The 11,945-nt window shown below is 49.5% G+C and overlaps 1 protein-coding gene across 1 annotated transcript; it reads left to right on the top strand.

Annotated features, from left to right (window-relative positions):
- Positions 1-318: 318 nt before the first annotated feature.
- Stard5 (StAR related lipid transfer domain containing 5) lies at positions 319-11,935 on the top strand. The gene is made up of 6 exons (XM_059253287.1): positions 319-459; positions 1,060-1,109; positions 1,456-1,588; positions 5,507-5,624; positions 6,355-6,448; positions 9,897-11,935. The coding sequence occupies exons 1-6, from the start codon at positions 361-363 to the stop codon at positions 10,042-10,044; spliced, it is 642 nt and encodes a 213-aa protein (XP_059109270.1). The 5' UTR covers positions 319-360; the 3' UTR covers positions 10,045-11,935.
- Positions 11,936-11,945: the final 10 nt, after the last annotated feature.

Raw genomic sequence — 11,945 nt, 5'->3', positions numbered from 1 at the left:
CCCAAGGGAGTTGTTTGCTATGAAACCTGCATGGTCTCGGTGGAGGCCAAAAGCCTCCGAGCACTCAGGGAAAACACACCACTCCATACTCCAGCCTGTGAGTGGTTCCTGGCCCTGCTCAGAGCCCGCAGATGCGGCGCAGGGTTCCCGAGACCCGCCCAGAGAAGACGCCTACGGCAGGGCTGGACTCCATCTCCAGACCTGCCAATTTCCAGGAGGGGCGGAATTGTCTGAAAGCAAAGACCAATTCTGAGAGTGGGGAGGCGGAGCCCAGGGGCGGGGCTCCAGGCTCCGCCCAAGGCCCGGTTTTCCGCCTAGCAGAACCGGTGCTGCACAGCTGGGTCACTGCACGCCGGCGCAATGGACGTGTCGTGGGCCACGCAAGAGAGTGAGGCGGTGGCGGAGAAGGTGCTCCGGTACCGGCGGGACGAGTCGGGCTGGAAGAAGTGCCGGGAAGGCGTGAGTGAGGGACTGGGCGGGAAAGCGGGTTTGGAGACTGCTCCTTGGGGCTGGAGTCCTCCGAGCTCCCAGGCTTCTCCTCTCCCTGGGATTTTCTGCACCGCAGACCCCGGAGGAGGATTGAGAGAGCTATTCCACCGAGGGTGGCTGCTCTCTGGGACTCCTGGAAACTCCTACACCTTTCAATGAGAAGCACACTCAAGGTCACCTGACTGGTATGAGGTTAGGATTGGACCTGAAACTCCAGCTGCCAAGTCTTTCCTCCTTACATTATAATACAATCGCTTCTAGGAAGTGCCAGGGAAACAAGTTTTCTTCCTTGACGCTTCTGATTTTATTTAAACAAATACTCCTAAATTTGCTTAAGGAAACAAAAGTTCTTGGTGGCGTTTAAGGCGATTGGAGAACCTCCCACAACTCCTGGAGTCAGCCAGCCAGCCATCTCTTTGCTCATCACCTGCTGTGGGGGACAGCTACATCCATGATGAATCCCAGCTGTGCCAGGAACGGGTTGGGTGACCTTGGAGAATCATGTCTTGAGATCTCATCTCCAAGACTTCCTCTAGCTCTAAAATTCTACGATTCTGTGCCTTTTGACAGAATGGAGTTTCAGTTTCCTGGAGGCCATCTGAGGAGTTTCCAGGGAATCTGTAAGTGCACACTTTCAACAAAGCTTGTCAGAGCCTCCACTCCTTCCTGGTTTCTCTGGGGTTACCTCATGAAAGATTCAAACCCACCCTGGCCCTCTGTGATTACCAGTCATCTTCCAGAAAAGCATTAGGTTGTGTTTTGAATTGTTTCTAGCAAGCTGAGTTTGATGAGGTCTTAGTACCTGTTTGTGCAGCCTGGAGGGGAGGTGGGCTAGCATATTTTAGCTCCTTTTCTGTCAGCCAGCCCTAGAACTAGGACAGACATGTAATAGACTTGAGGTAAAATCCTAAGATAAATGAATTTAATTGATGCCTTGGGTCACATTCCTCTCTCTCTATGTTCCAGGTACCGAGGAGAAGGGGTTCTGTGTGGGACACCGGCAGAGGTGTGGGATTGCATAAAGCCAGTGGCCGGAGGCCTCCGGGAGAAGTGGGATGACAACGTGACCAGCTTTGAAATTGTCCAAAGCATCACGGATGTAAGTTTCTCTGGGTGCGTTATCTGTAGTGTCTTGTCCTGCCGCAGCACCCTGACCCTATCTCCTCCGAAGAGGAATCTGTAACACCTATAGGCAAGAGGAGTGCCCTACACACCATCCCAGCCTTGGCCCTCTGGAAAGAGTGTGACTCTGAGAGGCCAGAAACCCTCAGAGAGCCAGGGGGCTATAGATGAGGAAGTCCCGGGCAAGTCTGGGCTCCCCCAATACTGAGGCAGGCCTGGATTTAGACCACCAGATCTAGTTTGAAGCCTTGTCCCTAGACAGAGCCATTTCAGTCCTTTGCCCATGGTAGGACCACCGCAAGCGGCCACTTCTGAGTTGCAGTGTCTCCTTTAAGAATGTGTACCCGCACACCAGCCCTGCCCGTCAGGAAGCCTTGCTATATGGCAGCATTGTTCTGCAACTGCCCTGTCTAGTGTGGGAGCCTCAAGTTCCCATGGGGCCACAGAGCATGAAAAGGTGGCTGGTTTGAGGAAATGAATTATTCATTTTAACAAATCTAAATGGAAATTTAAATAGCCACATGAGCTAGGGGCTGTTACAGGAGACAGCTCCAGTCTTGATGAGCCTGCCCTGGCGTCATCTATCACTTTAAGATTTTGTTTCATTTTGATCATAGAGGCTCCGAAGAATAGGAAATCATGGTGAAAACACATACACAAGCAACCTTGGGGAGGCCGACCTGTGTGATTTGAATGGCATCTTAGTATTGCTGTCTAGGACCTCTGGCATTGGCTGGGGCTTACATAAGCAGGGAGCATTGTGAACCTCACAGTGTTTTGCAGCTGGCCAAGCTGTGACTCCAGGTGTCTTTGTCCCAACCTCATTTCAGTTCAGTCTGTTCGTGGGAGTTTTTGGTCAGGGTTGTCTGAAGGATGGGGCAGTAATTTGCAGTTGCCTTTAACTTATGACAAATGGCTCATTCTTCTTTCTTTCTCTTTTCATTTCTAAGAGTGAAATAGCTTCCTTTAGAACCATAATAAATAGGTAAGATTTTTCCTGTTCTGGTTTAAGTGACACCCGCCCAAGAAAAGAAGAGAATGCAGTGAGAGAATGCAAAGTATTGTGCACAAATGGGTAGAGTTGAGCAACCCTTGCTTAATGCCTTTTGTGTATAATACAAATGCCATAACAGAAGGACTTGCATATATGTGGGGGGGTGTACATGTGTGTATGCATGCATGTTTATGTGTGTATGGAGCCCCAAAAAGTGTCTCCCACAGTCATTCTCCACTTTATACACTGAGGCAGAATCTCCTGCTGAATCTGGAGCTTGCAGTTCTAGCCAGCTTGTGCCAGGGACTACCTGCCTCTATCTCCCTTCTGGGATTACAGCCTAACTACCACTGCTATCCAGCTTGTATGTGGGTTCTAGGGAATCTAAGTTCCAGTCCTCACGCTTGCACAGCAACATTACCCACTGCACACCGTCTTTTAGAATCAACAGTAGCCCCATCTCTTCAGCATATTCGCACCTCTCCGTCTCAGCACAGTGGCTGGTGGGACTAAGAGAATGAAGGGCTAGGAAAGCCATAGGCTGACAGCTGAGCAGCCATAATGATGGTTAACCCGTCGGTGCTGTCAAGTTATTGGGTGTCTATTCCTAGCTACAAGCTCCTATCCTGAGCCCCGGGGGAAGGGAACGGTCTGGCTGAGGTAAGGCGAAATTGCCAAGTGCACACAGGTAAAGGAGCCAAGCAAGAGTTGGCTCCCAACTGTCACAGTGCCACCTCTCAAAGGGAACCAAAATGACTTTCTGACTCTTCCCCCTTCACCTCAGCTCCAGATCTGGGTCCCAGTGGTGTTATCTCTCAGCTCCTTCCCGGGGGATGTTTTTCTTTTCTCTAGCGCTGCTTTCTAGGCACCTCAAGCTCCCAGCACACCTGGCACGCACACGCACGCACCCACGCACGCATGCAGCACATAGAATTCTCCTCAGTGCGTGTAGTTGTTTCCTTCTTTGTCGCCTCCCCAGCATGGCTGAATGGTTGGTGCTAGCAGGGCTTTCGGACTCCTCTGGGGACCCTGACTTGTCCCTGGCTATGCTGTGTCCCTGTGTGGGACTGATGCTGCAGACAACTCAGAGCTCCTCATCCTGGTGCATCCATTTCCCTCAACGCTGGCTGGGCCAATGTCAGTCCTCAGCAGCCCCATATCCCCTGCCTGAGCCCAGTTAGCCTTCTGGGGCATGAATCTTCCAACTTTTGGGTTGTGTCTCCTCTAACGGATTTTTGAAAAATGATGTCTCATCCCAACACCTGTCGTTATCTGACATTCAGTTCACAGCTTAATTTTCATGCAGTGTGGAGCATCGATTTTTGACATGTACTGTTTGTTAGTTTTGATCAAAGCAATGGCACTATTCTTTTAGTTCCGTCTAAATAATATGGGCTTTTATTTATTACGTCCCATTTTTAAAATGGCACATACCTGTAATCCCAGCATCCAGGAAGTGAAGGCATGGAGATCAAGGGGCTGGGGACAGCCAGACTACTTAGGAGCTCCAGGCTAGGCAGGGTCACATTTCAATTTAATAAACAAAGCAAGCCACCAACTACAAGAAGTAAATGTTTCTTAATCAGAATGTAATTATTTTTCCTTGAACTCTGTTTTACACAGCCCGCTGATTTTTTTATTTTATTTTATTTTTTTAAAAACAAGGTATTTTTCTATAGCCCCAGCGGGCCTGGAACTCGATGTATATAGATCAAGCTGACCTTGAACTCACAGAGATCCACCTGCTTCTGCTTACCAAGTGCTGAGATTGTAGGCTTATACCACGAGGCCCAACATCCCACTCCATTTTATCCCTCACATAATGCATGTGTTTCTTTGGACATCACCAAGTTTTATTAGAGATAGTCATGCATATTGGGAGAAAAAAAAACTTTTTTAATCATGTATTTCTTTTGATAACAAAAACAAAAAAATGAAAGAACTGGACTGAGGTATGAGTGTAATTTATTAAGGCAACATGATTACATTTGGAAATTTGAACGAAGAATGATTAAACACAAAGAGAAAAAGTATTTTTCATCTCTGCATGAAATGTGTGGGAACTCTTTGTTCTCATTAATTCATGTGTCCATGGGAAGATTTGTCTTGTTGCCAGAGAGACACAGCCTTCAGCAGACACTAGACACAGAAGGAGAAAAAGCACAGGCTGCTGGGGAACTTAGGCACCCCGAAAAGCAGAGAAGCCAGTGACAAGTGGGGGTCTTGTTCATTAGGAGAAACTGCCGATAAGGGGCAAAGACCCTTTCAGGTGGCATTCATCAGCATGATTTGGACAGCTCACAAACATCCTGATTCTTAAAAGATAACAGGTAAAGGATGTGTGGATGAGACATGAACCTGGAGTGAACTTGTATCCGTAACAAGTGACTCTGTCTTCAGCATTCTTAAAAATAGACTCTTCCCTCGGGCTCTAGATGGAATCAGAAGCAGATGTTATGGTTGTCAAAAATAACAATTACTTCTAACTGTGCCTGCTACAAGATATGGGAATTCAGAAATGGACTTGTTTCTTGGACTATGCATAGGGGAAACTGACATTCTGAGTCCAATATGGGGCACCATGACCAAATATTGCAGTCAGCATTCCTGCAGTTCTTTAGCACTGCGAGGGATTGTACCCTGGGCAATGCAAGTTAGGATGATACTGGATGGGTGGGGGAAAAAACCCTTTTTGCAGACACACACTGTCCTCATGTGAGGTGTTTTGTTTTGTTTTGTCTTTTAAGACATGGAGATGAAATCATTTGGCCTCGGTGCACGCACTAGAAGTGCCCAAGTGCCCCCAGGCTTCCTTTGGGTTCTCCTGCTTACAGCTCCCCATGCTGCTGTGTCTGAGATGGACTTGTCTTCAGTAGACCTGAGCCCACTTTGTCTCGGCAGATGCTGTGTGTGAGCCGAACCTCCACACCCTCGGCTGCCATGAAGCTTATTTCTCCCCGGGACTTTGTGGACTTGGTGTTAGTGAAGAAATATGAGGATGGCACCATCAGTTCCAATGGTAAGTGACGGTAGGTGTCATCCAGCTGTCATAGATGCACCCCTAAATCTTTGAGGAAGGCTGGGCGATCAGAAACCATTAGCAAGCTCATGCGTTCCATCTTCTTCCCTCGTAGAGTTGAGGAAAATTTGTACCAGAGGGTCTGAAATGGGGAGACCATACACCTGGGCTTTATTATGTCCGATATCTCGTCAGCACTGTGTTTATTCCTGCTGAGCTCAGAGTTCATGCCGTCAATGTGCAGATTGATCTCTTTGTATGTCAGTGTGTAGAGTCCACAGGAGCATCCTAATCATGTGGCTGCTTTCTGCCCCATTCCTGCCCTGTGGGAAACAGAGCCCCACGATTCCTCTGCATCTGCCTCTGGGGAAGATGGGGGGGGCACATCCTCACTTCTGTGGACTGAAATTTGAGAGAGGAATCTTTCTCCTCCTACTCTGAGCCTTATATATTGGAGTGTTCTTTCTTCTGAAATTCTCAAAGGGTTGGAGAAAACTGTGTGTGGGAGTGAATGCAAGTGTGTTTGTGAGTGTGTGTGGTGGGGGGTAAGGACGCATGTGTGTGTGAACTGGAGTGGGTGTAAGCATTAAGGAAGTTGGCTAGTAGCAAACCCTTTGCTGGCCTGCTGGACTTCGGTCATTGGGCCTGTGCAGATGGCGGATCTTCATTGCTGGTGGCGGTGACCCTGCTGCCTCAAGGTGAGTTCACTGACCTCATGAATGTCTTCCAGCTACCCACGTGGAACATCCATCGTGTCCCCCAAAGCCAGGTTTTGTGCGAGGATTTAACCATCCATGCGGGTGCTTCTGTGAACCACTGCCAGGGTAAGGAAAGTGGGTGGAGGACTTTGTCTCAGACCTGACCATGACACCTTCAGGAACTCAAAAAAAGGCACTTTGACTGTATAACCCACAAAAATAATAGTGATGTTACAAAATGCATCGTCACACACAGGTACTCAGCGACATGATGTGCCATTGTAGGTGGCTCCTGGGGAAGCTGTAGGGAGGTGTTACTCGGATTAATTTTGATGCAAGAATTCCTCTCTCCAGCCCCACTGGACAGGTCAGGCAAATGTCCCAGTCACATTGAGCAAATAAGGAAACCGAGGCTTAGCATAGGTCAGAGATGTGTCCATAGCCAAAGGCCAGTGCCGTGCCTGAGCTCTGGATCTCCTATGCTCTCGGAGGATACAGACAAGAGTAGCTACAGGAACCAATTCCCCATCCTATGTTGTATACAGCAACCATCCCTCTTTTACAAGAAATGGGGCAGAGCTCAGGGCCTCAGGGACAGTTCCGAGGCCAGGTTGTAAATCAGGAGCAGGAGAGCCCTGAATGCACCCACAGACACAGCCAGGATCTTGCCAAGAGCTCTCTGGGTAATGAGTTACCTGAAGGGCACAGGTTTATTATGAGTACCACCCAAGTTAACGAGGAAAGGGATTGCACCTGCTGATGCAGCCCTGTGTTTCCCACAGACAGCCGGAGGGAACGGCGTGGGCTTCCCCACGCAGTCCCAGGAGGCAGGTCTCCGTGCCTAGGGTATTACTAAAACCCAGACAGAGCACCCCCGCAGCACCCCCGCAGAACACCGTGTCTGCTAAGCTGGCTCTCCAAACATCTTTTGGAGGCTTTTCTTAAATGTCTCGACATTTTGAGTTTGACAATAGTAAAGCCATGCTTCAGCACGCACACATGCACACAGCTTTAGTCTTAGTACTGAGGAAACCACATCCTCTGGCTTAGGTCTGGAAAACTGCTCTGGACCACTTTCCCCTGCTCTCTTCCCAGCAGTCAGGTGCTGCTGAGGCCTGCCTTGCCTTTCCAGGTTGCCAGGCACATTGCAGCGGAGTGTCCAGAGTAAGAACAGAGCCCTTTCTCCTTGAGGCTGAATCTCAGGGCTGGCTTAGGGAACACACAGTCTGCAAGCTTTAGATCATGTAGCAGTGGTGTGGCCCAGGTTCTATAGAAGGATTAGGTAGGACAGAGAGGTTGTATAACTAGCCCAACATCACAAGCCAAGCAAATGATAAAGCCGCAGCTTAAACCCAGCCATCTGTCTTCTCTGTTGACTGTATTTTTTTTTTCTGTGTTTAAAAAACATCTGTTCACTGAGGGCTTAATTCTGATGGGGCAGGGGAAGATAAACAAGACACAAATGAAAGTAATGATGTTATATGTACACTAGGAATTGCTGCACGTGAAGTCCTGTGTAGAAAACTAAAAGATGATGAACGAACCTGGGCTCGGGTGGGCGTGAGTCACCCAGGAGGTCAGCAAAAGTCTCCTTGATAGGAGCCTCCCATATCACAGTGGCCTGTGTGGGTGCAGGCTTCCTCTGGGTGGAAGCAGGTGTGGGTACAAGGGAAACTGTGGAAGGAAGCCCTGCGCTGGATCAGGGGAGAGGCCAGGAAGTACAGTCATTGTGGAAGCGGCACCAAACACTTGCCTCAGCGACTGGGAGCATTAGAGAGGTCTGAGCGGCCATGCCAGGACGTCAGTGTGAGCTGCTCTGATGTGCCCAGAGTAGATGGAGCTGTGAATCAGAGCAAGAGGCCACACTGGGGAGTGAGGCTGTGTCCGACGGCTCGGACCATGAGAGGGAGAGCCGTCTCAGAGGGCAGGGGGTGTGATTGGAGGAGGCAGCATCAGAGCGGCTTTTGTGGTGCACCTACAGTGTGTGCAGGGAACATTCTCTATGCTGCACGTGTGTTCTGATGAGAGTGTCAGGACACACTCCCGCCTCTGTGAGGACAGTCATGATGCCCCTGAGCCCCCTTCCAGCCACTGTGGCTTTCCCCATGGGTCTCTCCCCGTGTAGCTTGTCCCCTCCTGTGAGGCTGTCCTATCAAGCCCAGGGCTCCCCAGAGAGGAATGTGGTCACTAACTCTGATTTCTTACTTACCTGTTCAAGTTCCCAGAGAGAACACAGCAGAGTGAAGAAGAGGGATAGCCTGAGCTCAGGGGAGGAGGCGCAGAGAAAGGGCCCCAGAATCGGTAGGAGGTGCTGAGGGAAGGGAGAGTGGAATCTTACAGTGCTGAGGATTTGAGATCCAAAGGGAGCCACACCCCCAGAGTGTGCTTGCTCTCTCTCTCTCTCTCTCTCTCTCTCTCTCTCTCTCTCTCTCTCTCTCTCTGCACAGGGGTAAAGAAATGCCAGTCTAGAGCAGTCCATGCTCTCCTACACTGCTCATCTGCTTGCCCTGTCCTCCTGAGGCCTCAGTAGATGTCTATACAGCTGGGGAGGGGGGTTTAGTCTCCAATACCAGAAGTTCCATGTCCGAGAACCTCTGAGGTGCGGTGTTCTGTGGAGTTTCTGATGAGACCAAAGCTGTGGACAGCAATCACTGAAATAAAATGCCACATGGTGGGGGAGGGGAAAACGCCCCATGCTTTCTCCAGACCTGGCCACGGCAGAGTTTGTGACCATGAGGACCCCTCCAGGCTCCTGTTTGGTCATGCCCCACTTCCTCTTCTGTGTGGAATCTGATTTTAGCTTCTGGATTAATCTAACCCCCTGTTGCTGCTTCACCAGCAGACGGGACCCTGCATTTGGGCTTCTGCCACCCCATGCCAGAGTCTCTTCACATACAGAAATTAACCCCCAGTTCTCTAAAATAATCTAAGGTTCCATTTGCCTCCTAAAATATGGTTGAGGGTTTCACAAGACTCTAGTCCATCTAAATTGTAGTTACCATTACGTGGTATGTTTTAAATTAAGATTGAGCAACCTAAAAAAAATTCTGTTCACACAATAGTAGTAAGTGAATTGCATGCTAAGTGACATTATAGAGAATAATCAGCTTTTCTAAATAAAAACTGAGAAGAAAGACACTGTTTTCCAGTTTCACAAACTTCTTTCCTGTCAGACTTAATAAACACATCCGTGACAGGGTGTGTTGTGGGGTCACAAATCACACAGGCTGAAAACTCTACCGTATGTTCATAGGAAGCCTTGGCATGGAAGGAGTTTTAACCTTGCTGACCTCTGGAAAGGGCCATCGGAAACAGCTGTGAATAGCCACAAGGAACATCTGTATGTGTCCAGGGCATGGCCCCAGCTCCCCAGTGTATTTCCAGTGGGCTGGGGAGTGTGTCTCCTAGAAGATACGTTATTATCCAGAACAAGGAGTCTGAGAGGAGCCCTGGGCACTGGGTCTGGAGCAGCAGGGAAATGAACACCCTGCCTGGGCCGCGTCTGCTGGTCGTGACTCTGTGCGAGATGCTTCTGTGGTACATAGCTAACCCACCGCTCCTGTTTCCTTCTCAGGGAGCCCAACAAAACCAATCTGGTCACCTTCTTCCAGACAGACCTGAGCGGCTACCTCCCTCAGAGCGTGGTAGACTCCTTCTTCCCTCGCAGCATGGCTGAGTTCTACCCCAACCTTCAGAAGGCCGTGAGGAAGTTCCATCACTGACACAGTGGCCTGTTGGCAAGAGACGCCCTTCAGGAGCTCCAGCTGGTGATCCTCAAAGACCACGGAAGAACTACTGTGGCCTTTGGAGGTGCCCTGGTGAACAGGAAGTCTCGGGGTGCCAGTCCAGGACAGCAGCCCCTCCCCCTCTCCCCTCTACCCCACACCTCCTTCCTCGTGGGGCTGGTGTGGAAGGAGCTGTCCATCAGCTTGCGGTTGTACACACCTGGCAGGCAGGGCAGATACTGCTGTGGCCACCAGACAAAGACATGGCTCAGGCACCCTTTGATTCCTTGTGGTCCAGGGCCCTGTGCGCTGTTGCCACACACCTGTCTCTGTGCTGGTCTTAGGTAACCGTCTTCTATCATCCTGGTCACTAAGTCCTGCTTCCTCTGGCATCTGGAGTTTCCAGGCTTTTCTCCCAGACTCCTGTGTTGATTTTCTGATGCAGTTTTATATACCAATTTTTAACACAAGACTTCTCCCCGCCCTTACAAAGATGCCCAACTTGGAAAATACGTTTTAAAGCCCAGAATAAGCCTTAAGGAAAAACACTTTCTACCTAATATTTGTTGTATCTTGTGTCAGAATCATCTTTTCCTAAATGTTCGTCCCTTCATGAGTTGATATTAGCTCACGTCCCCATGAAACCAGTTTGAATCTGACCCAGGCCAAATTGTATCTTTGGGAGGGAGTGGGAGTTCTTGTGACTTGTGTACTTGATTCTGTGTGGGGCCAGCCGCCCCCGTGTGCGTGGAGGAGTCTGGAAAGAGCCCCCTGGTGTATACCTCACTATGTCCATAGTCATGGGGGTGAGGCAAGAGTGTTCTGGTCCCCTGGCCCCATCAGGCCTTGCTGCCATTAGGAAGGAAGGAAGCACAAGCCCACGGTGTCTAACAATTGCCACAAAACCTGCCATTCCAATAGGGACAAATGCTGTCTCCTTAGCTTTTCAAATACATTTAGAGTCCTGCTTTTCGTATGAAGAAAGGAGAGATCTCTGGCGGCTGACACTGTGACTGCTTGAAAACTCTTCAGAGACTTGATGCTTCTCCCAGACCAGGCGGCTTCTCCCCTTTAGTAGATTTTAATAATCCCTCTACTCCTCCGTTTGTTCTTCACATCATGGGGGGCGGGCTCTAGTCCAAGGGCTCATTTGGACACATTTGCATTTTGATGAGGCTGGTTCAGACATTCTGCCTAGATCTATCTGGTTTTCTTGCTGCGGCTCTGTTCCCTGGGGTTGGGATACTGACTGTTGATCTCTCTCTCTGTCGTCTCTCTCTGGTTTTGTCTCCGTGTTAAGCCTACTTGCCGTACCGTTCTTTGGGATGTGATCCACCTTGGGTTTTGAGACAGGCTTTCTCATTGACCAAATAGGCTAGGCTGGATGCCCAGCGAGTTCAGGGAGCTGTGTCTTTCAGCTCCCTCGGGTCTGTGATTGCGAGCAAATGCTACCACACCTGGTTCTTTTGTTTCCATGTGTCTGGTTGGCTGTTTGGCTTTATTTGTTTTTATTTCTCTGGTCTCTGGGGATTGAATTCAAGTCACCATACTTGTATGGCAAGCACCTTACTGACCGCTGTCTCCCCAGCCCCACACCTTTTGCTGTTGGATCAAATTTAGCTTCTGTTAGATCTAAAAGGCTGATACAAATGGTGTCTTGGATTCTTCATCTACTTGTCTGCTTATAGGACAAAATTCAAAGTGGGCTGGAGAAATAAGCATGCCAGCTCCAGTAATAGGCTGTCATTTCTCAGAGTAGGTGAGACCAGGATCTGCAAGGGTCACTGAAGGGCTTTGCATGAAGAGCAGAAGTCTTGGCTTCAGATTCTGGAGAGGCCAGCAGGTTACCCTGGCCGGCAAGCTCCCATCGGCAGGGCCCTGAAATAAATGGTCTCTGG

The sequence above is a fragment of the Peromyscus eremicus genome, chromosome 1 (genome assembly GCF_949786415.1).
Source record: "Peromyscus eremicus chromosome 1, PerEre_H2_v1, whole genome shotgun sequence".
Lineage (NCBI taxonomy): Eukaryota > Metazoa > Chordata > Mammalia > Rodentia > Cricetidae > Peromyscus > Peromyscus eremicus.
This window is presented reverse-complemented; position numbering and strand designations above follow the sequence as displayed.